The sequence below is a fragment of the Echeneis naucrates genome, chromosome 8, assembly GCF_900963305.1.
Source record: "Echeneis naucrates chromosome 8, fEcheNa1.1, whole genome shotgun sequence".
Classification (NCBI taxonomy): Eukaryota; Metazoa; Chordata; class Actinopteri; order Carangiformes; family Echeneidae; genus Echeneis; species Echeneis naucrates.
Window position 1 is genome coordinate 5205358 of NC_042518.1, and position 27083 is coordinate 5232440.

General features: G+C 42.4%; 1 protein-coding gene across 6 annotated transcripts; it reads left to right on the forward strand.

The window, feature by feature from the left end:
• The first annotated feature begins 524 nt into the window (after nucleotides 1–524).
• gpatch8 (G patch domain containing 8) lies at nucleotides 525–26937 on the forward strand. 6 transcript variants are annotated; one of them, XM_029509444.1, is made up of 9 exons: nucleotides 5331–5408; nucleotides 9514–9532; nucleotides 12634–12706; nucleotides 16106–17819; nucleotides 20102–20169; nucleotides 21117–21203; nucleotides 21312–21455; nucleotides 21543–21673; nucleotides 22081–26937. In XM_029509444.1, the coding sequence occupies exons 5-9, from the start codon at nucleotides 20143–20145 to the stop codon at nucleotides 25922–25924; spliced, it is 4233 nt and encodes a 1410-aa protein (XP_029365304.1). In that variant the 5' UTR covers nucleotides 5331–5408; nucleotides 9514–9532; nucleotides 12634–12706; nucleotides 16106–17819; nucleotides 20102–20142; the 3' UTR covers nucleotides 25925–26937. The 6 variants fall into 6 exon arrangements, with proteins under 6 accessions (XP_029365299.1, XP_029365304.1, XP_029365302.1 ...); XM_029509442.1 differs by having other exon boundaries at nucleotides 17778–17819; XM_029509439.1 differs by lacking the exons at nucleotides 9514–9532; nucleotides 16106–17819 and adding an exon at nucleotides 525–648.
• Nucleotides 26938–27083: the final 146 nt, after the last annotated feature.

The window sequence follows — 27083 nt, forward strand, 5'->3', positions numbered from 1 at the left end:
TTTTGAATATTTTTCACTATGAAGATTTATCCCTGCTTTCTGTTATGATGACACTGTACCTCCTTTTTAATATAATCGACAAAAAAAAAAAAAAACTTGATAAAACACAACTCTGCACCAAATTAGATGAACACAAACTAACTTTGGGTGTTAAATATTCAGTAATGGTGGTCTTCAGTTTGATATGTGCCACATAAGAAGACTACAAATTTATCTTAAAACTTAAAGCATCTATTGATGCATATTTTAGAACAAATGTAGAAATGATAAAAATGGGGTATCTGGGGGGCCCTGAGGATCTGGGGCAACTAGGCAATTACCTCTTTTGCCCATAAGTAATCCAATGTCCATTGCGTTCCAGCAAACTCAACTCTCTCAGCAGACCTAGACTGTAAAGAAACAAATGCACGACAAAACAAATTTGTGTTGTTATCATAAATCCTCATAGGCCACATTGCAGCATGTCGGTGGACAGTGCTGGTGAAATGTCAGCTCACAGAGAGTGCGCTGGCTGCGGAGTGCGCATCACCACCACAGCGCGTTTGTGCCGGACACGGACGGAGCGAGCAGAGGAGCCGCCGCTTCTGCTGCTGTGTTCAGAAAATGGCCGACAGATTTTCTAGGTTCAACGAAGAGCGTGATTTCCAGGTAATGCAATCGAAACGGTTTGGACATTGCTACGGCTTCCCTTTGGACGCGCCTTTACACGCTCTCGGTCTTAAACGCGACGAAGAGCCGAGGCAGACTACAAACAGCATCGTGCATTTCGGCATAGATGTCGCCTGCTAGCACCGCAAGCTAACGAGGCTAACGCTAGTGTGGTGCGCTTCTTTTGGATTTAACTTCCATCGCCTCTCAGTGTTTGGGTGCTCGCTATATTCGGCCACTTTTGCGTTATATGAACAATAATATTAGCCCACGTTCTCCCCGTTGTCCTTCACAATATTAATCCAATTGGGTTGTTAGTGACCTTGGTTATTTACCGACATATGCTACTGATGGATAGCTAGATGGCTAGCTAGCAGGTAGCTAACTTGTACGTGCTAGCCAGAAACGGCTGTATAATTTTGGCAAACAGACTGCAGCCGCTGCAGCTAGTTAGCACATTTGAATTTACTCGGTCAAAAATATGTTGGTCCAGTTATTTAGTTGGATTGTATGAAGTTAACGCTTATATATCGGGTAACTAAGCCTAAGTGCACGGAACAGAAGTGTGGGAGGATGAATTTTAGGAAAACAAACAACAACACATCGCTGCTATGTTCATCCAAATTAGCATAAAATTAGCAAGTCCCTTCAACTGTTTTTGTTGTTATCTCCAATCTGATTTACCACACCTTGATTTTCCTTGTAACTCTAATGCTGACTGATAGGATAGGCTCATCCTTTTCTCCCCATTTTCTTTCTTTTTTAGGCTGTCAGGCTCGATGAAAACTGTTCCTATCTAGAGCTGCAACAATCATTGAATCAAGGATATTGTAGCTCCACAAATAATGATTCCCAAACTTTGGTGATCAAGTCATTGTTTTTGCTTATTTTCTACTGGCTTATCAAATTGAAATATATGATATTCTATATTTTGGGCTGATGGTTACACAAAATCGTTTGTACAAGTCAGCATGGGCTCTAGAAAGTTTTAATTGGTACTCTTCATGATATTCTGACATTTTATAGATAAAACAATCATTGATTGAAATAAGTATCACCCTTTTCAATAATGATGATAGTTATAAATAGTATTTTGGTGAGACACTTTATAGGTCGATGGGAAGAGTGGTTACTAACATATCCTCATCTTTCAAATATACTATTCGTTTAAGTGATCAAAAAAAAAAAAATCCACGGTCAACATTTTTTTATTTTGCAAAAGGCGAATTAGGCTGGTTAATCAAATCAAGCGGGTATTTTGCCAAGTAACAGCCTTTGTAGTCTAAAATTCTCTTCCCATTATGTTTCCCTGGACAATGTTTTGCTGTTGAGCTTTGGTGGGGTGACAGTCTCACAAAGAGGGAGTTTTATTCTTTGGAGGACATCCTCTTGATTTTTGAAACCCAGACTGCTGAAGCCTCTTTTGTTGCTTCAACATATATTTGATTCTGTAATTGCTTCCCATTATAAGCACTTGAACACGAGAGAGGATTAAAGTAGGAAAAACCTGCTATAATGTATGCATAGACATTTGGACTTAAATGCTCAGTACATACATTCAAAAGTGCTCTCCACTAGAAAAAGACCAGGATGAGCACAGTAGTATTGCAACAAGAGCTCCTTATTTTGATGCAGTTTTCTGGTATTATTCACAGATATTACTGATAAATCTGACTCCACTTCACATTAATTACCCATTTTTTTGTGACATCACAATAGTTCAGGTTGTGTATTCATAACATGGGTGTTTGAGGTGAATTGCAGTTCCCAAACATGAGCTTTTGAACTGTTTGTCTTTCAGTTTCCTATGCATGATCTAAGACCACACCCAGTAAAAGTAAAACACATTATTACTGGCTAGACCATCTGTATTAGTAGTTTGGAACTAGGCAGTTGTTTTCTCACTGTAAGCATTCAGTCATTCATCATAGGCAATTTCTTTTAATCCCTTAGATGACATATATCATTCCTTTGCTTGAACCTGCATAAGTCATTATTTGTCTCCATTTGTGTATTTAAGCAACCTAACAGGTTCTTAATTCTTGTGAATTTCTAACTATCATACATAATCATTATTAGCTAATTCTATCTAAATGCCAGTTGGAACATTATGTACCACCCAGGTTTGTAGTAAGTGATTTACTGTCTTGCTCAGGGAGGCTTCCGCAGAGTAGATGAATGCCAAGACAGAAACATGAACATCAGGTGTCATTCTGCAGTACATATTGACCCTATATTTTGTTTTACAGTGTTGTGTGATAATTTAGGAGTTCATCAAATTATTCTTTTGGGGCATATTTTTATTATTACACAGCGTCTACTTTTGCTATAGATAATATTTTCAAAGCATTTATTGTAGTATCCATTTGGCATACTTTTATTTTCTATTATATAAATAGAGATAATAGAGAGGGACAGTGTGTGTGAAATTGAGAGTTGGTTCAGCCTGAGATGAGTAATTTAAATTCAAACCCTAAAACGGAAGTGCCTGATTTACATTAAGCTTCTGTTCCTTATATTTGATGACAAGAACTTGGTTTGTCATATATGCACCCTATTAGAAATATGGAAAGTGTTTGTGAACAGTTAAGCCATTAATGATTTGGTTTGAGGGAGTTTTGATTTATCAAATATTGTGGGTTTTTTTTTTTTTAGTACAATTGAAAATACCTGCAGAAAATTTGTTATGCTTAAAATATATTGTTTGCAGTTTGTGCATGGTATGCTTTAGAGGTTTTCAGCTATTTGATGTAGCAATGTCATGTTGAGTCAAGTCACCTGCAGTTGTCGTGCAACCTGTAACAAGTTAAAACATGTGTTGGAGAAGCAGTTTGTGAAATAGTTTTTTCCTGCACGCCCGCTCTGTTGGTGCCCAGTGGGAACTCAGTATTCTCCTTTTTTGTCAGTGAGTGTTGAATTGCTATGTGGTCTGAATGAGTCCGTTGAGAGGAGCTCCAGCTCGGCACAGGGGAGCTCTGTGTCTGAGATCTGCTGTGAAGGCATTGATATGCTCAGTATTCAGAAAGTTTCTCTCTGACTCCATGGACTAAAGCTTGCTGCCAAGCAACACGGCCCTGGAAACACCCACAGACGGGCTACCTAATATCTACTGCACAACCAGTCCAACAGCTCTTTTGATTTACATCAGTGTTAGAGCTTCAGAATGTGGCTAATCTGCAGAAACACTCCTGGAAATTCTGAGCATCCAGACAGCTTGCCAGCATTAGTGTTCTCATTTCCTAATGTGGGGTGGAATTGAGCATTCACATTGCAGTTGTTGTGCAGATGGAAATTTACAGTTTCATGTTCATTTGAGGTCTAAAGTCATATAATTTCTATGCAGTAGGTTTGAGTTGGTGCAATCGAGTTGGAGTGACAAGGAAGCAAGCAGCAGCAATACAAGAAGTTGTTGTGGTAGGGGGCTGTGCTGATAGCACGTTAAGTGATCTGAGCAGAAAGCCATAAGGGAGAGACATGGAAGGGGGTGGGGGGCAGCTGCCATTGATTTGTTCATAAATAAAGCCTTTGCTTTTCCCCGGCGTCTCCCCTTCTCATAATGCCTGTCTTCACTTATGCTGATGCAGGGCTCTGTTTCATCTGAATTAATGACTGTCAGAGTGGCATCAAATCACCTCATTATTGTGGGCTTATTTGAGCAAGTCCTTATCTCTGCAAAGCCACATTCCCTGGAGAATGTGGTGGGTAAAGCCTTTTTCATGACCCAGCCCATGTTGTTGTTGTGTTTTTACAATTCAGCAGAATAATCAGACAATGTTGGGATCTGCGGAGATCAAAGTCAGATCATACTATGCATGTTTCATCTGAGAAGACATTTGGAGAGGAAAAAAAAACTACCACTGTGATATAATTTCATAATTACAATTATAGTTGTCAGCATACATCTAGGAGTCTATTACTGGTAGCTAGCTAGTTAACAGTGTGGACTATTTCTGATATTTTTCAGCTTATTTGAGGTCAGGAGAAAACAAACCTACAACAATGACCTTCATCTCTCCTCTGCTGCAGAAGAGAGGAAGCCATCTGTCTCAGAGAAGGAACAGCTCTATAAACAAACTCCTTTTGGTTTGGGTAGTAAGCCCATTACTCACTCTCTGTCCAAACCAAGGCATGGCCATATAGTCACAGTTTGTTACAGTAAAGCTGTGCCATAGATTCAGACTGCAAATACCCTGAGGAAATCTTTCTTCTCTACCATCACTGCTGGAATGAATATGTTTGGAATAAAGCATTTCCAAAGTGAAATGCAATTCTGCTATAAACTTCACATTAAAATTAGAATAACAATTACAGGAGACAGAAAGAAAGCCATAATCGTTTCCATTTGTAGCATGTACCTGCCTTTTCCACTGTTTTACAGTACTGAACTTTGAATGTGTTTGTATTTCTTTTTCTCAATGATTAATGCAGTCCTACTGTACTCCTACTAGTCACAGTTTTTTGTTATTGACTAGCATTTCCTGTGAATAAGTATTATTCAGTAAAAATGACAGGCAGTTGGTGTCCCTCCTTGCACAATGCTGTCTCATTGTTTTGACAGCCCAAAGATGGAAATAAACTCAGTGTCTTGTCTTCAAAATGATGCCAGTTGGTGAATTGTACTGACATTCAAATATGATCGTAAAATAAGATTTTGTGGTGATTTTTGCTTGTCCGTCATTTAGGGTGGGAATCACTTTGATCAATATGAAGAAGGGCAGTTGGAGCTGGAGCAGGCATCCCTGGACAAGCCCATCGAATCGGTAAGGCTACATCCATAATCCCAATCCATTGGACCAGCTGTGAGAGTGGATATGATTGGTCCAGGGAGGAATAAGAACCACACCTCTTTACTCCATTCATTCTGTCCATGTAGATGCATCCAGTGTTTTCTTGAACACAGTTGCCACATAACCTGTAGAACCACTTGTCATGTCTATTAATACCCTTAAAGTCCCTTCCACTTCCCATGTCGTCTGCCCACTCCATTTCCTGTGTGACAGTTAAAATAATATGCATATGCTAGATCTTCTTGTTTATGTAGAGTTTACAGATACGTCTCCCATTAGTCATTGTTAGTCATCTTAGCACAGAGATGAGAAGACTCTGACAGCATGAAGCGGATGAAGCACTGTCAAGAATGACTTTTATGTAAATCATTGAGCTATTAATGTATTTAAATTTATAAAAAAAAAAAATAGAGTTGGTAATGACCAATTTTTTTTCTAGACATTAGATAGTGCTCCTTTGAGTGAGATTTAGTAAACGGAGCCTTTCTATAGCATGGCCCGTTAGTGATCTACCTAATAAACCAAATATCCAGTCTCCCAGTACTCATTAATCAACAACAGAAAGGATTTGGTGTTAAAAGAGCCTAATTAGATAGACTTTACAGGAGGAAATCTGAACTCAAATATAAAATGTAGGCAGTGCTTATTCCACTCCTCTTTATATGAGCACACATTAGATGGTATGAATGGCTACATTTGTGCTTGAATGAGAGTGTGTATATATGTAGCTTTAGAATTCATGTGTTAGTGTACAGTGTTTGTGTTTATAGGACAGTTATCTTATTGTACACAACTTGGGGTGTTCGACATTTCTCTCCTGCAGCGAATTGGCCCCTATTAGCTAAGCAGCAATGACCCGGTTTGTATTTGCACGCTCTGCTTTCTTACTCCTATCTTTAGGGTCCTTGTAACGCTTCTCTGACTATCTTTCTCTTTCTTTTTCACTGCTTTGACACTCTACATCTTTTCTCTCTCTCAACCTCTCTTTCTCTCTCGCTCCCTCCCTACTACACAGTGATTCGGTGTACAGTACCCTCTGTCATTCTGTGCTGGCATGGTGCTTGTGCAACTGGGACTGCATTTTTCGCTGAAGAGGCACATCAATAATAGCGCAGGCAGCTCTTTTCTTTCTGTCTTTCCCACTCTCTCCATCCCCTCCTCCGTCTCTGAAGCACTGTGGTGAGCAGGCCCAAACTCCTCTTAGCGCCGCATTTTCGGGTCACCTCTCTTCAACATCATGAATCAGATCCCATTAACAGCGAGATACAGGTCAAAGTAATGACATTTAATAATTTTTTTTCCCAGTCTGAAACAGCATAAATGTATAATCAACGCAAATGCAGATTTTTGACAGGTTTCACCATACATGATAATTATGGCAAGCAAATGAGTTGCTACAAGTAAAGACTAAACATATAGAACATAAAAAAAAAAACAGCTTAACAATTTTTTTTGTTTGTTTAAATGAAAAGAGCTTTAGGTTATAAATTAATATTCCCCACTCGGTATCTTTTTTTATTGTTTGAGGCACAGCAGAAGGAAATTCAGTCATTGCTGACCAAGGTCATTTTCATGTATCTAATAACATAATTTCCATATGGTTATAAAATTTCTATGACCTTGTCTAGTTGCGGGTATGATGTACTTTCAGTGCGTGTGCGCGTGTGTGTGTGTGTGTGTGTGTGGGGGGGGGGGGTTAGAGAAGAGAAAGGGAGAGGTGGCCTGCTCACCTGGCTTGAGTGGCTCTTTTGCTCCTGCGCTATTATTTGTGGAGGGGCACTGAGGGTCGCGCTGCAGCATCACTCAGTTTTGGCCACATCAGAGTTGCTGTCACTATCACTGAGTCACCAGTAGTAAAGTTGCACACTTTATGTTTTGTCTTTGGGAAGTGCATGTCCAAAAATGAAGGTGGCAGACTCTTTATCCTCGAGGAAACTAAAGATGTAAACTTGCATGACCTTTTGTGACAGCAGCCACATGAAAATGCAGAAGTTCATATTTAAAAAGAAAAAGGCTCAAAACATAAAACAAATATTCAAGTTACACATTAACTTTCAGGCAGGAGTTACTAATGGATTCCCTATATAATATTTTAAATGGTAAAACACCTAAACTAGATACATATAATGAGTTATATGTCTTTAGAAACAAAGTACTGTGCCTGCCTTCTAGGAGGATATGTGGTACTGTCCACAAATGTTACCTCTTGGAGCTGTTGGTGAATGCTTCAGCACAGCTTCTCAGAGCCCCTCACCTGCCACTTATTGTGTGTGATTTATAGGCAGCTAGAGGTCTGTGGTACTTTATTGGGATCTTTTTTCTCTTTCTCTCTTTCCCCTTTGGTCTTTGCTCATTCTCTCTAACGTTGTTTTTGCATTGCATGTGTTAACTTGGTAGATTTCAGTACTATGTCCTCTCAACACTCTGTCCTAATCACGACAGTTTTCCCTTCCAAACTCATTCCTCCTACGTTTCCTGCCCCTTCAAGTCCCTCACGCCTACCCCTCTCCTTCTCCTTACCTGACCCCGTCCTAGAGCGATATGCAGCGGGAAGCCTCAGAGCCACAGAAAGCACACATACAGACTGGAAATCCAAGCATGTATAAAGGCCATGGGAAGGTTAACTTTTTGGTAAAAAAGTTAGTGCAATTTTTATTTTCTAGTGGAAGTATCTATTATTAATCACTGAGACAGTTACTGAAGCTTGGTTTCATCAAGTGGAAGAGCAAAGAAGACTGAGTTGTGTACATCTTTGCATTATAGCCAGACCATATTTTAACACAGCTCTTTGTCTCTGTTAACTATTCGACTTATGTAGCCAAATCGTTCTGAAAAAGAACAGAGGGAAAAGGTCAAACCCAAACCCCTGTTTCTTGTAATCTTTTTTACTCCTACAATCTCTCGATCGTTCTCTCAACCCACTGAACACCCCTCAAAATGCAAACTAAATTAAACAAATGAACAACTCTTGAAAATATCCAAGCGCATTTGTATGTAAACTAGTCTGACCACTTTTCTTCAAACTGGGAATATAAGTGTTACAGTCTGTTTAAAGAAGCTGAAGACTCAAACTCGGGCCTTCACTTAACTTTGGTAAGCTTTCGCTTGATGAATTGAGTCTTCAGATTTGGAGGTAAGTATGTATTTTTAAATCCTTATTTTCCAAATCATCAGTCATTTTCCCCGCACATTAAATTAATGAAAACTTTAATCCCTTCACATTAAATCTGACACAATTCCCTGGGAAGTAGGAGCTTTCTGTATTAGGCCTTTGCCTAATGATGCACAGAGACATTTGTTTCCATTTAGTTTTACCTACGGTTGCGGAAAAAGGCAAGGAATACAGAGAGCATCAAGCACAAGGGCACCGCAAGAGTTAAGTGTATGAGCGGCAGCAGACGGCAGAACTGGTCCACCACCAGTGCTTGTCAGAAGACATTCCTCAGGGATATGAAAAATGATGATGAGTAACTGCAGCAGACCACTTTTTGCATGACAGATCCCAAAGGAGTCTTTCTGGGTCTTTTTTTTTATGTGCTAAACCTCAAATTTGTTTAAGAGCAATCACTCAAGAAAACTTACTGAAAATGATCAGTTCAGGTTTAGTAAATTCAAGGCCTGCTCTGTGCTACATCCTCTTTTGTAATCTTAGCCAGAGCAGCTTCTTATAACATACACATCAAAATATTTTTCACAGATGAATGGCTGCATAGTCTGAAAAAGTATATAAGTTATAACTGAGGCCTCTAGGCGGGGTCCCCTGCATATCACTTCCCTTACCCACATCTTTATCCATGCACTGTGCCGATAACAGCACAATGCACAGTTTTTAAAAAACACCCCCTCTTGTAGAACTCTTTCGTTTGGATAACATTTTCTATTTTTTTCTTTCTCCTGTATTAACAGTCGGTTGGTGGATTTATTGACATGCCTACCTTTTCTGTTTGTATACAGTATTATGTTTGTTTAAAAGCAGAGAGATTTGCATTTTTAAGAACTAGTGAAGCTAGCAGAATTGCAGTTGAAAGCGTTTGGCCGGTTTCTTACGTTGTGTCACGTGTGACTGTTTTTTTGACAGCCCAGTATTTTAAAGCCAGGTTCGTATGGAAATGCCTTCACTCCACTTGCACTGCTGTTGGACTCGCCGTCGTTGCTTTCATCCGTCTGTCTGTCTAATCTTTTTGTGCACCCATCCGTTGTTCAACATACAGTCTGCGCCTCATCTCTGCCCTTTGACCTTTCCAGAGTCCATTTTGAACTAATTTGTTTATTAGTGTTAACAATTGCAATTGGTGCCTCATCCAGCCTGCCCTTCCTGTTTTTTGTTGTTGTTTTTAAATTTCATAGATTAAAAAGTTAGATTTGGAAGAGAAAACCAGGTTGCTTTCATGTAGGGCTTATGTTGCGAAGTGCATTCACAATGAAATGTTTGGCTGGTTTTCTCCAAATTAAGTTAAGAGACCAAGAGCAATTCTCAGATGCATTTTATTTCCTTACTTACTCCAATTTTCAGACATCAGCCCCAAATTAATACAAATGCCCATGTTTGCAATATTGTTGCACCATAATACTGCAGTAAGGGACAGAAGCATGGCCAGTGTTGGTGGGAGGGGAGTCATTCACTGCAGCAAATTCTGCAGTGTTGCCCTACACAGGGAAGTCCGTGGATATTGTCCACTAAAAGGAGGAACTGCGCTGTCCCGCCATACAGCTTCTAGTTCTCTGCCTCTTATGACCTGTCCACAAACTGCTGGATTGGGACAATGCAATCACAGTGATGTAGCCTTCAGTGTCCTGGTTATGAGTCAATGCGGGTGGGTTGTCCTCAGGTCAGTAACCACTACATGAGGCCCAGCAGAGATTCCTCTCCTATCTCATTCCACAGCGGAAACGATCTGACAGACACACAGCTCCAACAAATCTATCAAATGGAGGGACAAAATACCAAACCCTCAGCAACAGGAAGTGAGGCAGTTCAGCCTTTCTCTTGGGTATTAGAGAGAAAAAACATCAGGCAGATGTTTTGGACATCATTTTGATCATCATGGTGAAGCACCATTTCATGGTCTTTACAACCGCCCTCTTGCTTTTTTTGGGGGCAAATGAAGGCAACAGTTTGATCTGATATACCAATAGAGATTGGATAAAAAAAAGATTAAGCCAAATGTTTTCCAATAAAGACCATGTGGGCGGAGATGTAGTGCGTGCTGTGTGTGTGACTACCACTCCCCTTCACATGCACTAACCCATACAAGTCCAGCTCACCTCCACCACCCTAGAAACTCACCTTCACCATGGCTCAGCCTGCTCTGTTCTGCCCCCCGTCCTGATTTCTCTTTTGTCAAAGAGAACTAATTGAGCCCTGTTGAGCCATCACCTTCCTCTCTGTGCCTGATCCACCTGAGACTAACACAGTTGCAGTTCTGTTAAGCCACCTTCCACCCCCAGCCCGCCCTTCCCCTCTGTATGTGCACCATTCACAGTGCGCTACTAACACCGACGATCCTTTTTGTTAAAACTCTTTAACAAAAAGCTGCATGCTGTTTTTATTTTTTAATTTTTTTGTTGTTTTGTTCCAACCCCTTCACTTTCTTTTTGTGAAAGTTGATGTCACTCTCTTTGTGATTATAAATATGCTTTTTGTTTGGTTTGTATGTTTTTGGTAGAATGCAGCACTCTGGTGAATGTTAGACAAGCTTGGAATAGTTATAATCACAACAGAAAAATGCTTAATAAGAAATCTCATTGTTTCCTGTTTATTTGTGCTTGAGGATGTACTGTAGTGTGTAGTGGTGGGACGGTCTTGCATTTCACTTAATGTTTTTATGTTCTTGCTGACCCACACTAGTGATATAACAGTCTCACATTGGACATTGGGCCCCACAGTGTGCTAGGAATTCCTGTTAGGGTTGTTCCTGCACTCCTCACTAGCCTCTTTGATACATTACCAGTTGTCAGGCATTATCCACATGGTTGGCTGTGTAGGGGGTGTAAATTGTCGCCACTAGCACTGAAAGTAAATGTGAAATTAAATATTTTAATGTAGATGGCCGCACTGCCGGTTTCACACTTTCAGGGGTCCTGTGTGAAGAATGCATCTCTTTTGAGATTGCTGTGAAGCTGCTGTGAATACACGTACGCTAGCTGAAAACCACTTTGTTTATAAGAGCTATCTGGTCAATAAAGAGTGTTTCTGCTGTATGATTACTACTGCTAGCATACTGTTTGACAATTGTCAAATAATAGACATGCTAACAGCATAAATTTGTGGTTTTTAACATAAAAGGCGTAAACACGGAATAGATCATTGATAACTGCCCAGAGATGCTGGAGGTGTCCAAGAACAGCACAACAGCTATTTCTAGCATACCTAATGGGGCCACATGCACACAATGTCTCCCTCTCTTCACCTGCACACCCACATATCCCTTCACACAAGCATATTCTGTCCACCCTGGGCCTTGTAATGGTAATCCAAGGCCCAATAGCTCCACTTCTGTCTCTCCCTCTTGCTGTATTTTTTGTGACAGCTGCATATGTTTCATGGTGCTCCCCTTGTCATGGTTACGGAATCACAGCAAGCTTGGAGTTTCTGGTCTTTGTTTTGTTTATGCAAGATTTCCATACCTGTTCTGTGTCACTTTTCTTTGTGTACTAAGATCTTGCTCTGTAGTGGTTCATATATGTATGCGTGTGATACATATATTGCCCTATCCTTCCTCCTTCTCCTCCTAACTTCTCAGTTAGTGGATGTGACTTGATGTGTTATCTTTATCATCCCCCCAAAAAATAGAAGTGCTAATGCCCAATTTCTTTGCCATAAACAGTTTTTAAACTGCACTCCCACGGTAGGAGGGTGTCATGTAGTTTACAGGCTACACATAGCCTCATGTATTCATCATAGTGGAAAACATGCCCTCCCTCTCAGTCTCCCACCCTCTATCTCCCCCCCACCCACCCCCAACTACCACTCCTTGTGCTCGAAGACACTGATGTTACACTCTGTAGGTGATGTGGATGACGATAATGATGATGATGATGGTGGTGGTGGTGGTGGTGGTTGTGCTGATGATGATAGCGTGATCTGAGTGGTTTATTTTTATTTTGTTTGTTTATTTTTTGACTCATGCCCACGGGGAAAAGCTCCTCTTATTATTGGAATATTTTTGGTTTTTTTCTCCTCTGTTCTTTCTGCTAGGATAACATTGGGCACCGGCTGCTTCAGAAACATGGCTGGAAGTTGGGGCAAGGCCTTGGCAAAACCATGCAGGGTAAGGACTCACTCTTCTTTACACTAATGTTCAATGTATGCTGGTGGTACTTGGCTGCCACATTATGCCATTTTCTTGACTCTAAATTCTCCAGGATTTTTTTGTACTATAGCAACTTTTCTTGTTTGTTCCTATCCTTTCTCTGACCTCCTCCTTTGTGTCTGTTACTGGGTAAAAATGGAAATGTGGGTTTTTATTATCGTTCCACTAGTCCGTTTTAGTATTATGCTGCGGTTTTGTTGAGCAAGGAAAAGCAGGGACCCTGAGGGGTGGGAGATGGAAGTGAATTGCTAATTTGTTTGCCGTTGCTGCATTTAGTCATCAGTGCAGATTAAACCGTGCTTTTTACTGCTCCAAATGATGATACAATTGGATAGAAATTTGTTGACATTCATTTCTTTTAGGCCACCAGCTTTCAGAAACTGTGATTCTGAACTTAAGATTCTTTGATGTGCTAGTTTCTTATGTCTACTTCACTAAACCCCTGGTTCAAATCAAACATCCGTTCTTATCATCTCCTGTTGGATTCATATCTTGGGAACAGAAAATAAATACTTCTCTTCTGAAACATGGGTGTTAACTATTTTTAGAGCCAGTGATGCAGATAATGAAGAACACATGTTTTATTCTGGAAACATTAACATGGCTGCAACATGACAGGAATGTAAAGCTTATGAATTTATAGGGAAAGTGTGAGCATATTCTTTGTCTGGGGTCGTTGCACTTGCAGTTTCAGACCTCGCCCTTGTGACATGAAATTGGGCCCACTTCAAAACTTAGGTACAGTAGGGAGTTAAGTTTTCAAAGACTGTTCAGATTCTGTGCTAAAACCTTTCTAAATTTGCAGTGCCAGTTGATGGCCACATTATAACCTCCTAAAGCTAACAGTTGTAGGTGTCAATGCAGAGGGCAGAGTGCTCTGACAACACAATATTGTCCAATAAAACAGTTAACTAAACTCAGTTTTGGCTGCAGCTCAACAAGCTGCATTTCCAATCAAATACAACTAACTGTGCATTCCTGTCACTTATGCATTGTAACTGGAACGCAATACCTTTATATTTTTTAGGTCATTCAACAAAATAGCTTGTTGTGATAAATTTCCACAGCTGCAAAGATCATGTATATCTGTATTGCAACACACTGGACAGCGTTTTGGCACCTGCATTTATCCTTTCCTCAAACTGGACTTCCTGGATCACATTTCCTTATTTCTCAGGTCTCTAAATAATAAGCCCTATCACTGCAGCCCCATTTCCTTATTTAGCACAGGACTGTTTTCAGTCCTGGTCCCCGCTGAATCTCATCAGATACTTTGTCTCCACTAGATTACCTATAGTCTGTGACAAATCCACTCACTGTATCTGTATAATTTAGTGTTTGCACAAGTATCATTCCATCATTGTTCAAGTTTGAGGATTGTTTTCCCGTTTAAGTTTATTGAAAGATGTACAATAAAAATAACTCCTCTTGGAATGAATTCTGTGTAATCTAGAGAGCTTTCACAAAGCTACATGGCTGCTTTACTTTCTGGAAGCAACTGCTATTGAATGGCCTAGTTGATATTGATTTGTTTTAAGAGGGAGCTGGCTGAATAGAGCTGAGTGTGTGGGTTGGACTTGGCTAACGTCAGCACCTCACTAGCTCAACCCTGCTGTGCTCATTGGCTTAAAGATGGTGGTGCAGAGGCTTGGCACATTTCCACTGAGCATCTTCCTGTGTCTTCCCTCACTTTCCTTTCTCCTGTCAGTATCTTCATTCTCTCAATCTTTTATTATTTTCTGAACTGTTCCTTCATAGCCTCGCTGTTGCCTGTACTCCAGCCAAAGAGGAGGATGCATAGCATTGTCAACAAGTGATGTCATCGTTGGCAAGCTAATGAGGCCTCGCAGTCTGCTAAGAGCTTGTTTTTCCACATAATTTCTGGCTTTTACTCTTGTCTACCTCCTCCACAAATTCTCTTCCTGTCCTCTTGCTCCATGCCACTTTAACTACTGATACCTGTTTTGTGTATATGACCCTTATGTACTCATTTCTTACTACTTTTCCTCTATTTGTTGCTCAATTGCAACTATTGTTCCAAGTGCGTTGCTCTCCCTGTAAACCCAGCAGTAACATCTGTGCTTTATAACCACACTTAATGAGAAATGCCACTCATTCCATTTAACTGAGTTTCCAGCACACACCCAAACTTTGCAGTTTAGTTATGTCCTCACACATAACCTACAACTATGATGAGCCAGCAAAGTGATAGGGTCAATGAAGACACAATGTAAATACACAGAGACCAAGATATGCGTGTTTTGACTTGTGCTGGTTAACTGGATTTGCTGGCCATGTAGATAATGGAAATTACATCCATCATGGAAATGTTGTCATGGTTTTTCTAGTTCAGTGAATTGTGTCTGACTGTATTGAATAATACAGTTGCATACATGTTATCTCAGAGCAGGTGGTGATAAAGTAGATGCTGTATTTGTTCCTTTTTTTTATTAGATACCGACTGAAATGATAAACATTTACAGACAAAAGGGCTGTTTAGTTGTATTTGGTTTGGTCTTCGAATCAATTTTCCCTAATAAATAAATGGTGTCAGATTTTTCAACCATATGGAAAAGGTCTTACGGCCATAAACCATTTGTGTTTTTGTTTATATCTGGCCTAAGCAGTTAGACATTAAACTATTGATTGTGTGTACTGGTGCTTCTAGATACAGAGATCTGGCGACTGGTTGTTGAGCTGAGTTGTTGCTGCACTAGCAACACTCCTTTGTGTACTTATATGGCCTTGCTTCCTTGTGTCGTCTCATAGGTATTCTGAGCCTGACCATGGCTAGGGACCAGAGTAGATCAGGGATCTGCTTCATGCTGGGCAGGCTGACAAGTGCGCAGAGGCTAACAACAGTAGAAATTTCTGAGCTTAGCGTCCATTGATGTTTATTTTCATCTGTCCTTGAACAGCTCGAATAGCAATCTATTTGATGTGATAAGGATGTGTGCTTTGTGTGGCTGAGAGAACAAGTTGCAGGAGCTGACTGTGCTCTTGTTTTTGCCTCTGGCACCACTGATGGGTGGTTATATAACCATCCTGCTTTGTGGGCAGATGATACTGCGGCAAACTGTGTCCAGTTGTTATATAGGAATTATTGGCACAGTGTTGTAGCCCACTATCTCAAATTACTTAAAATTTGCTAATACACTGAGGAGTAACACAACTGCACCCTTATCTCTCATTGAAGTCTGCTAGATAATCATTATGATCTTATTCTCCTTTCCTGTCCTCCTTGTCAGAAGAGAAGGTTTTTGAATTTTGAAGTGAAAGCATTGTGTCCCCTTTTTAAGTTTTTCACTGTATTGACTTTGTTCTTATTCTTCTTTTGTCCTTTTTGCCCCTTTTTAGGTAAGGTTTGTTGGATCCCCTCTGTATGTCAGTATGTGTGTGTGGGTGTGTTTTCTTTCTCCCACTCAGCAGTTGACCTCAATGTAACACCCCTTTTACAGTGTACTGTAGGCTAATGGCCTCTGTCAGCTTCCTTCTCTTTGCTTCATAATCACTTAACCTGTATTTCAATCTGCTCAGGAGTAAAGATCTTTGATTTGAACAAAAGAACAAAAATCCATTGGAAATCAAGGTAGATTTAGGAAGCCATGATTCCATCACAACCCTTAGAATCATCATCTTCATATATTTTAGATTTTTGTTTCCTCTTTGAGTTTCCGTGGCTGCTGTCGGGTATCTGATTGGCTGTAACCACGGCTCAGACTTTGAATGGCTTGCAGAGTAGACAAGTCGCCCCTCCCCTCCCCCGCTTGTTTGCCTGTTTCTACCTCCAAACATGTGAAACTTGTGTGTATGTGTGTTCATTATGTGGGACTGAGAAACGTGTGTTTGTGTGTGTCTGTTACTGACCGGGCTATCAAGTCAACTTACAGGGAAAACCTCACCACCCTTCCACACCTCGTATATCTCTGTCCCCATGGTTACATGCTCCCATCCTCCCCCTGTTTCTTTGCCCCTCCTGCACAGCATGTTTGTCCCAGAGGTGCACTCCTGCCTGCCTCAAACTGTCACACTCACCTGGGGCTTTAAGCAGTGTTGGAGGTAACACAGTGAACAACGACTTTCACATTACCGAGATATGTAAAAATTATCAAAGGTGCACAGCTCATAATGTAGTACACCTTGCTAAAAATTGCTTTTTCATAGCAATGCAGAATCTGCTCTAAGCACTGCTTAAAGCCTTGCTGACTCTTTCCTCAGGTACATTTTATGTGTGTCATGTGATCACTTGTTCCGGGGGTTAAGCACATCCCAAAACAGGCTTGCTGGCTGTAGGCTAGCAAGGAAATGAAAGAATCTCAGGGAGATTTGCTAACTGGGCTGACAAGTGTCTGTGAGGCAAAAAGCTCAAAGGGGGAAAATGGTGGTTGTCCCTAAAGGCATCTCCAATCTCAGACTAGACATTTGAACACAAGTTAAAAAAAAAAAAAAAAAAAAAAAGGAACAAACATTGCAACGGTAGTTGTTACCTTTAATTTCTTTGTTAGACTAGTGGCTTCCTTCTTTCCTCAACCTATCTGAGTTGATATACCACCAAGTTGTTTTTTTAAGCATCCCCTCTCCCAGTACAGCTCATCCCAAAACATTTATCTTATGGGGATTTTAGCGTTTTGCTTCGTTAGGGATTGCTAGTTGTTGTTGTTTTTTTTTTTATTATTATTATTTATTTTTTTATTTTTTTATACTAAAACAGGGATACGGGTCTTTTGGTGCTCTTTGTAAGGGGTTGTAGTTTGCTATCCTCAGAGCATACTGTGGTTGAGAGCACGTTGATGCCAGGTTAGGGGCCTGGGGACTGGGAACAGTGGTTGGGAGAGATTGGTGAGAGGAAATCCCTGTAAGCACCTAGCCCTGAGTGAAGGGATGAGGGGGGTGGGGGGTAACACACTGATGCCCCTCAAGTAATGACCCCCTCCTCCCCTTAACCCCACAACCACACTCCCAACCCCACCTTCCCTTCTCTATGTGCCTCAATCTTCCTGCTTAACCAATTGGTGTTTCTTTTTTACAGCGATTTGATCCTGCCCATGTTGTGCTGATGGTAAACTTAGTGGTAAATGTTATTTTATCCCCCAATTGAATTGTTTTGTTTTGTTTTTTTGTTTTAATTTCTCCCATTTTTTTTGTTTTCCTCTCATCAGAGCACCAATGCTACATAGGCTTTCAAATCTTTCTGTATTAGTCCTCATTCTGCTGCTTGTATATTATCATGCATATGTATTACTCTTAGAACATTGTCATTTTGTTTGTTTTCAGTTTTTTTTAAACCTTGTGATTCACACCCTGTGATTTAGATGCACATTGTTTTTGTCTGGTCCCTTTCTTTTCCACTGGAATGGGTAATGTGGAAGTATTGTCACTGTGTTTAAAGATTGGTGATAGTTTGGGATGACTGTAATTGTTCATTAATCTTTACCTCTGGGCCTGGCTTGTGACTCCATTCAGACAGACCACTGCAGTGGCTGGCTAACAGACCAAACTTTGTTTTTGGTTTCACTTCCCTTCAGTCTTATGATCCAGATACCACACAAACAGTCTTGTTTCTCTTCCTTTGTGGATTAAGGGCTCCACAATCCTGTAATCAGAGTTAGGGTTGCAGTTACAGGCACTCTAAGCTGACAGACACTGCAGTGGGCGTGAGAGTCCAGACAGGCCACTCTATGTTACAATGCCCATGTATCTATGATTTTCAGAATTAATATGTCATTGGGCTGTGACAAATAAATTATTCAAGGAACTCATAAGGAATGAGCCAACAATATTCTTACCCTTCTCTGTCAAGGAAGGTAAGAATGTGCCGGGAGTAGCCCAGATTAGTTCCAAATTTAAAGTTGAATTAGGGAAGCTAAATACATTTTGTAATATATTATGCATGCTACCTGTGGCCTCTTTTAGGCTGGAAAATGGAAAATGTATTGCAGTAGGACTTCATTTTCAAGTCAAATTGGTAAAGAACTAAAAAAAAAAAAACATTTCCAAGACCAAGCACTTGTAATTATTCCATGCGCCCAATGGTATACATAGAAAATTGATTCATAAAAAAAAACCCAAAAAACCCAAAAACCAAAAATTACCCAACTTGATAATGTGGGAGGAAAAAAACTGAAATCAAACTGAATTGATAATCACTCATCATCAGTAAGATGGATTATTGTATCTGGCTGGCAACAGGAGCAGCAGACTATTCCAAATTCTTTTTATGCCTTTTGTTTTGAGATTCCCTGCCTATCTGTCTGTCTGTCCTCCCCTTCTCCTCCTACCCATACCCATGTTTTACCAGGTAAGTATCCCCATCCCTTGCACTGTCACCATGGCGATACCTGGCCTGTGACGTCACTCTGCTGTAGTTCAGTGCTTGTGTCCTATTTTAATTTTTACTGTCTTTCTCTCTGCTTTGTTTGGCTGATTATGAGTGGATTAAGCAATTCTGTGTCAATCTCCAAAGTAGTTTTGATTTTTATATATTTTATATCTTTAATGTTTCATTCTGTTTTGTTTGTTTTCTTTTGGTTGTCTTTGGTTTGTTTATTTTTCAACAGTTAATTTCCTTCTGATCTAGCTCTTTTCACAGCTTACATAACATAGTTTAACTAGACAAAGGAAAATAACTTTTCAGTTCCAGTCTTGATGGGAAAGCGGTCCTGGGAAGAGGGGAACAGATTTGGATGTCAGGAAAGTGGAAGGGGGTTGCAAGGGTCAGCCATCCTGCAGAGTTCAGAGAGAGATGATGCAATAGGCCCTCGCTAATATTGGCAGGCTTTGTTACCCTCATTGAGGATGTCGCAGTGGTGCTCAGTGAGCAGTGGCAGCAGCTGCGCAGGCCTGTTGCAACTCCTTCACATACCCACACAAACACACACAAGCAGTCCCTCGAGCTGTAGTATCCTTGATAAACTAGGGATTCTGGTTTACTAGGACTGCAGTGAATGGGTAGAGGAGGGGTCGAATAACTACACTGAAAAGATATAACAACACATTAACTTTAAGCTCGTTTAAGTCTCGTAGTGAACTTTATCATTGACAACAATGATGCCCTTGACTTCATTAAATCCGCCAGGAATTAAATAATTGCAGCTAATTTGACTAATTCAAAATGCAAATGAGCAGCCAGGTCAAATATTAAAGGAAGGATAAATTGGTTGGTACTTGTTGGCTGCAGTAAGCTGTGAGAATAGCTGGTGTTTGGTTCACTGTAGCTTTCTGGTCTCTTTGCACTTCAAGGCAAAATTCTCTAACCCCAGCACCCTATGCTCTAAAAGCAGGCTGTCTCCGAGCTGGCTCCCTGTCTATGTCTCAAAAACTCACCTATTCCTTTCTCTGTCTCTTTTCCCTCAGGACGCACCGACCCTGTGCCCATTATCCTCAAATATGATGTCATGGGGATGGGACGGATGGAGATGGAGGTAAGATGCCATTTATCACTTTTTGACACAACTCCGCTATTGTTGTTTTGATGTTGGACCAGACCTGTCCTTCAACTCAGCGTCCACTGCTGCTTTGCTGAAAGTCAAAACTATTAGTTGTGAAACTAATATTGAAAAGCCCATTGACTTTCAGTATGGTACTAGAAACTAGGATCATTTGTTAAAGTTCTTCTGGTGATGTGTGAGTGCTAAGCTTAAGCAGAAGCAACAGCTGTCCAGTAACTGGCAACACATAGAGACAGATTAAGAACACCCAATGATGAAGCTTATATCCAACTGAAATCATATTTCCTTTGTTACATAGCTCACTACTGATTTATGAATAATAACCCCCGCCCCCCTTTTTCTTTTTTTTTGCTTCAGAGAGCACATATTTGCGTAGGTGCAGCACTCACTGAGTCTTTTGCCAAGTTTAAATGGGAGTTGTGCAAAGCTCAGCAGCAAAGGGCTGAGGAGGGGTGAAAACTGTCAAAAGTTATCACTCACCTTTTACCAGTTGGTAGTCTGATAGACAACTATGAGTGTGTGGTATGTCAGGAAACACTGCATGAATGATTAAATGCAAATCAGTACAAGGAGGAAAAATCATGGTGCAGCTTCAGTTTTGTGGTATTGCTTTTGTGGGGACTGTGCATGGGATCATTCTCTTCTTTGCTGAAACAAAGATGTAACTATTCACCTTAAAATCATAAAACGGCTCTTCTTGGTCTATGAATATTGAGTTGAATATGATTAAATAGTAAATAGTAAATGTGTTGGTGTAATTCTTCAATAACCATCAGACACTATCTCAAAGCTCCTGTGAACCAGATGCATTGCGCTTTGGGACACAACAGCAGAAATACAGTACAAAGTGAATTAGGATTGTTGTAATTGCAGGAGCGTTTTGTTTGCTGTGCTCCAACTGCTGTGTTTGTCCTTTTTAGCTGGACTATGCAGAGGACGCCACAGAGAAGAGAAGAGTGCTCGAAGTGGAAAAGGAGGACACAGAAGAACTGCGGCAAAAATACAAGGTGAATCCTTTCAGCATTTTGCCACGATAGAGAAGATTGCTCGTTCTGTACTTGGTTACCTCTAAGATTCCTTCGCTCATTCTCTCCTTTATTTTCCACCAATTCTAGGATCAGATGGAAAAAGAGAAAGCCATTGCAAAGGCTCTGGAAGACCTGAGAGCCAATTTCTACTGTGAGCTGTGTGACAAACAGTACACCAAACACCAGGAATTTGACAACCACATCAACTCTTATGACCACGCTCACAAGCAGGTACTGTTGACTGTGAGTTTTTCTTCTCTGATTGGAGACTAAAAAAAGTGGTCCTTATGTTTCTCCCCCTTCTTTTGTGTGATGCAGAGGCTTAAAGAGCTGAAGCAGAGAGAGTTTGCTCGAAATGTGTCATCGCGCTCCCGGAAAGATGGAAAGAAGCAAGAAAAGATGCTGCGCCGATTGCATGAGCTGGCTGAACAGAGGAAACACCAGGACCGGTAAGAATCTACTCCTGGAGTGCCTCCTGCTGGCTGGTTTCACCATGTATTTATTATGGCACAGTGTCTGTGGAGCCTTCATCACTGTGCGGCCAAACAGAGACCACAATGTGGATTTAATATTAGTGAATGATCTCCTCTGTAAACATAATAGAAGTGAAATGGTAGTTTTGTCTGCGGGACACATTTCCCAAATGAACAGAAATGTCATAGATTTTACTTTAACAATCTCTAAATTCCTTTATGATTGTTTATTAAAATAAAGGATGATGCTAAAGACTTTAGAAATTGTGTCAGACTCTTGTAATGTTAGCAAGCATTTAATTATCCTCTTCTCCTACTAGCACCGCAATGAAATTTGAAATGTTGGACCCACATCACATTGGTCTCATGCATCTGTTTTTCAGTACTCCAGGAAGTGGGCCCATGTTCAAAACCACCACAGTGGCCGTAGATGGAGAGAAGGCAGAGGATGGTGACAGCATGACCTCCGACAACCCTGCTTTGATGGATGGAGCCCTGGAAGGATCACTGACAGACAAAACTGGGCAAACCTCGCCAAAGCCTGGCCCAACCATCAGCTTCTCTTTGGGAAAGAATAGCTCCTCCTCCCCAACCCCGAGTGGTGCATCTAAAGTCAGTGTGTCCTTCTCTTTTGCCAAGAAAGCTCCAGTAAAACTGGAGACAGCAGCTGCAGTATTCGCTGATCATGGTGAGGAGGCTATGGAGGAAGAGGAAGGCCAGGAGGGAGAAAAGACTGGAGGACAAGAGGAGGCTTCTGGCGGCAGTACAGACAGCCCCAAGGGAGTCTCAGGAGGAGGTGAAGGAGGAGAGGGGGGAAATGTGGCAGGGATGGAGGAGGCACAGCAGCCCGATGACGGAGGTTCTCTTGCCTCCACACTCAACAAATTGAAGATGATGATGAAAAAAGAGGAAGGATATGCTGGCCAGGAGCCTCAGTACTATCACTATGTACCTCCAGCTCACTGCCGGGTGAAGCCTCACTTTCAGTTTTTGCTGTTCATGAAGGCCACTGAGCAGTGTCAGAGTAAAGAAGAGGAAGAGGAGGACGAAGTGCAGGAGGAGAAGAAGGTTGAAACTAGTTCTGAGCAGACAGAGTCCAGCATGATAGAGTGTAAGACTGAAAAAGAACAAGGCAGTGCCCCTTTAAACCCTGACTCAGAGCCAACTCTATCACCTAAAGTGAAGACAGAGGACGTCTCCTCATGCGCAGCGGACACCGCCTCTTCAGTACCCACTTCACCTACACAAAAGGCAGAGACCACACAGGATACTCAGGATTCCTCTTCAGGTCCTAAAATACCCACCGGTCCCTTTTTCCCGGTTCTTAGCAAAGATGAAAGTACCACCCTGCAGTGGCCCTCTGAGCTCCTTGAATTCACAAAAGCACAGCCTTCCCTGTCTTATAGCTGTAATCCTCTCTACTTTGACTTCAAGCTGTCCCGCAACAAAGGAGTACGTGGTGGCAAAGCAGCAAAGTCTCCCAAGCCCTGTGAAGAGTTTGATGACAAGGGACTAGAGGTAACAACCTCAACAGCTGCAGAAAATTCACCTACTAAACCTGGAACCAGCAATGACAAAGACAAACCGACGATGAAGGGAGAGGCTGGCCAATCAGAGGCAGAAGGCGATGAGCAAAAGCCTGCAACTGGCAGCAGTAGTGCCAAGAAAAAAAAGAAAAAGAAGAAGCATAAGAAGTCTGCAAAGCACTCAAAACGCAAAGGAAAAGAGAAAGGAGCAGTCGAAGGTGGAGAGGCAGACTCTGAGGTAATGCAGGAAAAACCCAAGAAGAAGAAAAAACACAAACGGAAGAAGAGCAAAAACAAAGCTCCAGATCAAGACGAGGCAACGGGTGACGAAAAGGAGAAAGCCAAACCAAAGTCTGAAGATAAAGCTGTTTCCTCCTCTGTTCAGCTGACAGCTGGAGGAGGGGGGGCTACAGGAAGCACAGGAGCAGAGCTGGGGAAAAGAAAACGTGCTACTAAGGAAGTGCCTTGCAAGTCTGGAGCAGAGGAGGCTAGAAAGGGCACGGAGAAGGCCAACTCCTCAGAGGAGCACAGTGGCACCAAGCGGCAAAAGACGGAGTCCAATGCACCTCAAAGTGCCTCCTGCTCCACCTCAGCCAAGAAGAGTCCTGGGCCCGGCAGACCTCCCAGCAGTGAGAGTGAAGAAGAAGGAGGCTCGAACACTCAACGTTCACGTCATCACAGGCCTAGTCCTCGGGAACAACGCCGCCACCATAGTGAGGAATCGAGGCGGTCCTGCAGTCGTTCATCAAGACGAGGGGAAAGACGGGGCAGCAGCAGGCGCCGCCATCGTGGCCAAACCTCCCGTAGTCACTCCTACTCCAGCAGCTCTGAGCGTTCCTCAGCAGGCAGCAGTGCCTACAGTCACCGTAGTCGCAGCTACTCTGACAGCTACAGTGACTACAGCACTGAGGGCCACAGACGGCGGCGCTCCAAGCGTTCATCAGACTCTGAGTATGAGCGGAGGGGTAGCCGAGGGCGTAGACGATCCAGAAGGCATCAATACTCCTCTTCCTCTTCAGAAGACTCCCGTTCACGTTCGCGCAGTTACAGCCGCAGAAAAAGGCACCGGCGGCACCACCGGAGCAGCTCGCGAAGCTCCAGCAGCTGGAGTCGCAGCACCAGTGCAAGGTCCTGGAGGCGCAGCTACAGCCGGAGCCACAGCTCTGCCAGCCGCTCCTCCAGTTCAGCCAAAGGTTCCCCTCACCGACGGGGCACCAGAGGTCGAGCAGACAGTGACACACATCGCCGAGACTTTAACCGCTCTCGCATCTACCGATCCCAGTCCCCACGATCATCCTCATCACGAGGCCTTAACCGTAACACCCATTCATCTAGCTCACAGGCCCTGAGGCCAGGGGGATCCCGAGATGCAGGGGAACAGAAAAACACCCTGACTGCACGGCAGCTTCTGGAGAAGGTCCAGTCCAAAAAAAGTGCTGACGATTCTTCAACAGGAACAAAATCTGGTATCAAGATTAAGGACCCACCACAGGGTTACTTTGGTCCTAAACTACCCCCGGCCCTGGGAAATAAAGCCATGCTTCCGCTTTTTGGTAAGCTGCAGGCAGGGAAGAAACCAGTGATTCCCCTAACCAGACCTGATGAGGGTGAGAAATCAGGGGCAGGGAAGAGCTCTGAAGGTGAGGGAGAGATCATCCTTGTTGAGCCTATAAGAGAGTTCCCTCCCCCACCACCACCTCCAGCCCCACCAGTACAGAAGGTGGAGGAGGCTCCACAGAGCACAGTAGCACCAGAGGAGACAGAGCACCCTGCGACAGAGGCCCAAATGCATCCAGAACCACGGCCATTGTTTGAACAGGAACCTTCTATGATAATGCCTCAGTACCAAGGAGATTCAGCACAGGACCCTTCCCAGAACACCATGATGGAGTCCCTCATGCCAGAAATGCAGCAGCAGCAGCCCCCAATGCATGCCTACCCTGCTTACGCACCGCCCAGCCTGGAGGAGGATGGCATGGAGGCAGAGGAGGATGGACTGGCTCCTTTGGAGAGCCAGCCCATTACATTCACACCAGAGGAAATGGAGAAGTACAGTAAGTTGCAACAGGCTGCACAGCAGCACATCCAACAGCAGCTTTTGGCCAAGCAGGTCAAGACGTTTCCCTCTGCTGCAGCGGCAGCCGCTGCCGCTGCAGCAGCCGCCAACCTGGCCCCGGCGCCGCCTCCACCAGCTCTGCAACAGATCCACATTCAGCAGCCGACAGTGTCGGTGGCCTCCGGCACATCTATCACCACAGTTCAACATGCCATCCTGCAGCACCATGCTGCCACTGCTGCAGCCATGGGCATCCACCCAGCGCATCCACACCACCCACACCCTGCACATGCTCAGTTGGCCCAGGTACACCACATTCCCCAGCACCACCTCACCCCCATCTCTTTGTCGCCTTTGGGCCCTTCCCTTGGTCATTCTTTGGGACACTCACTGGGACATGCTGGGCTGATTCCTGCCCACCCCACAGCCTTCCTCTCTGGCCAGCCCATACATATTATCCCAGCTTCTGCACTTCACCACACCCCTTTAGCTCTCCACCACGTCCCCCATACAGCCCTCTACCCAACACTATTCACACCTCGGCCCTCACAAGCTGCTGCAGCAGCAGCTCTCCAGCTCCACCCACTCCTACACCCTATCTTTTCAGGGCAGGACCTCCAGCACCCACCTAACCATGGCTCTTGAGTTATAATTTAAGTGAAGGAGTTCATCCACAACTCTTTAAGTGAAAGACTTGACCTGAACTATATTGGTTTGGAGTTTTAGATCAAGTCTGTGCAGTCAGTGAGACAGGAAGCTTGTCAATAAACCACCTTTTTTTTTCTGGCCTACACAGTAAAACAAGTAGCCACAAAGTGGTGCTGCCTGTGTTGGTTTTTAAACGGACACTAAAATTTCCTTCTGGCTCACGAGACTTTCATGGTTTTCCCTGGATTTTTAAGACAGGGTGTCGATTTAAAGAGAGAATGCCTCAAGACATCGGTTTATTTTCCATGCAGAGGGGGATCAACAGTACCCATTTATTTTGATGACAGATCTGAGAAGCCACTGGAGTTTTTTTTTTGTTGTTGTTGTTGTTGTTGTTGTTTGTTTCCATATAAAAATATTCTCTCAGTTCTTGCTTATTTTGGCAGCCAAAGGAGGACGTTATGGCTGAAGCTATAGGGAAAATCATGTCAGATACGGAGGACGAAGTGTATGTAATGTAACCCTCAGAGACAGACTATTTCATTATTACTGGTCTTTTCTGTTCTCATATGACTACTTGCTTCCTATTGGCTCCCTGGTCTAAAAAAAAAAATTGTATTGCAGTAACTTGTACATATGTCAGTGTGTAATGTGAAGAATCATACCGATGATGACCATTTGAAATTACAGCTATGGTGTCCCCATCAGTACGACATTGTCACTATAGGACCCCCTCTGGCAGTGAGGGGAAATGTGATGTTGGGGTTTTAATATCCCTGATGCTCTGAGGCAAAGCTCATGTTTCTTTGCGGTGAGGGTACACCTGAATGAATTGCACTGAAATCTGTAAATCAAGATGGTGCTTTGGCATCACATAACAATAAGATTGTAGTATACTGCAATAATTGTATTTTTCTGTTTTTAAATTATTTTCCAAAATGCTCTTCAAAAGAAGGGCGGTGTTTTGCTTTTGTGTAATTTTGTAAATAAAACTGCTGTAGATTAACCTATTAACATTCTAGAGGTGTGAAACTGCTGTTGGAAGAAGAATGTCAAGTTGGATGGAAGGTGAACACTCTGTATTTTATCAAAGTTGTTTCTAAACCCCCCCCCCCCCCCCCCGAACTGGGATGGTGAAGGATAGTTATCGGTCAAA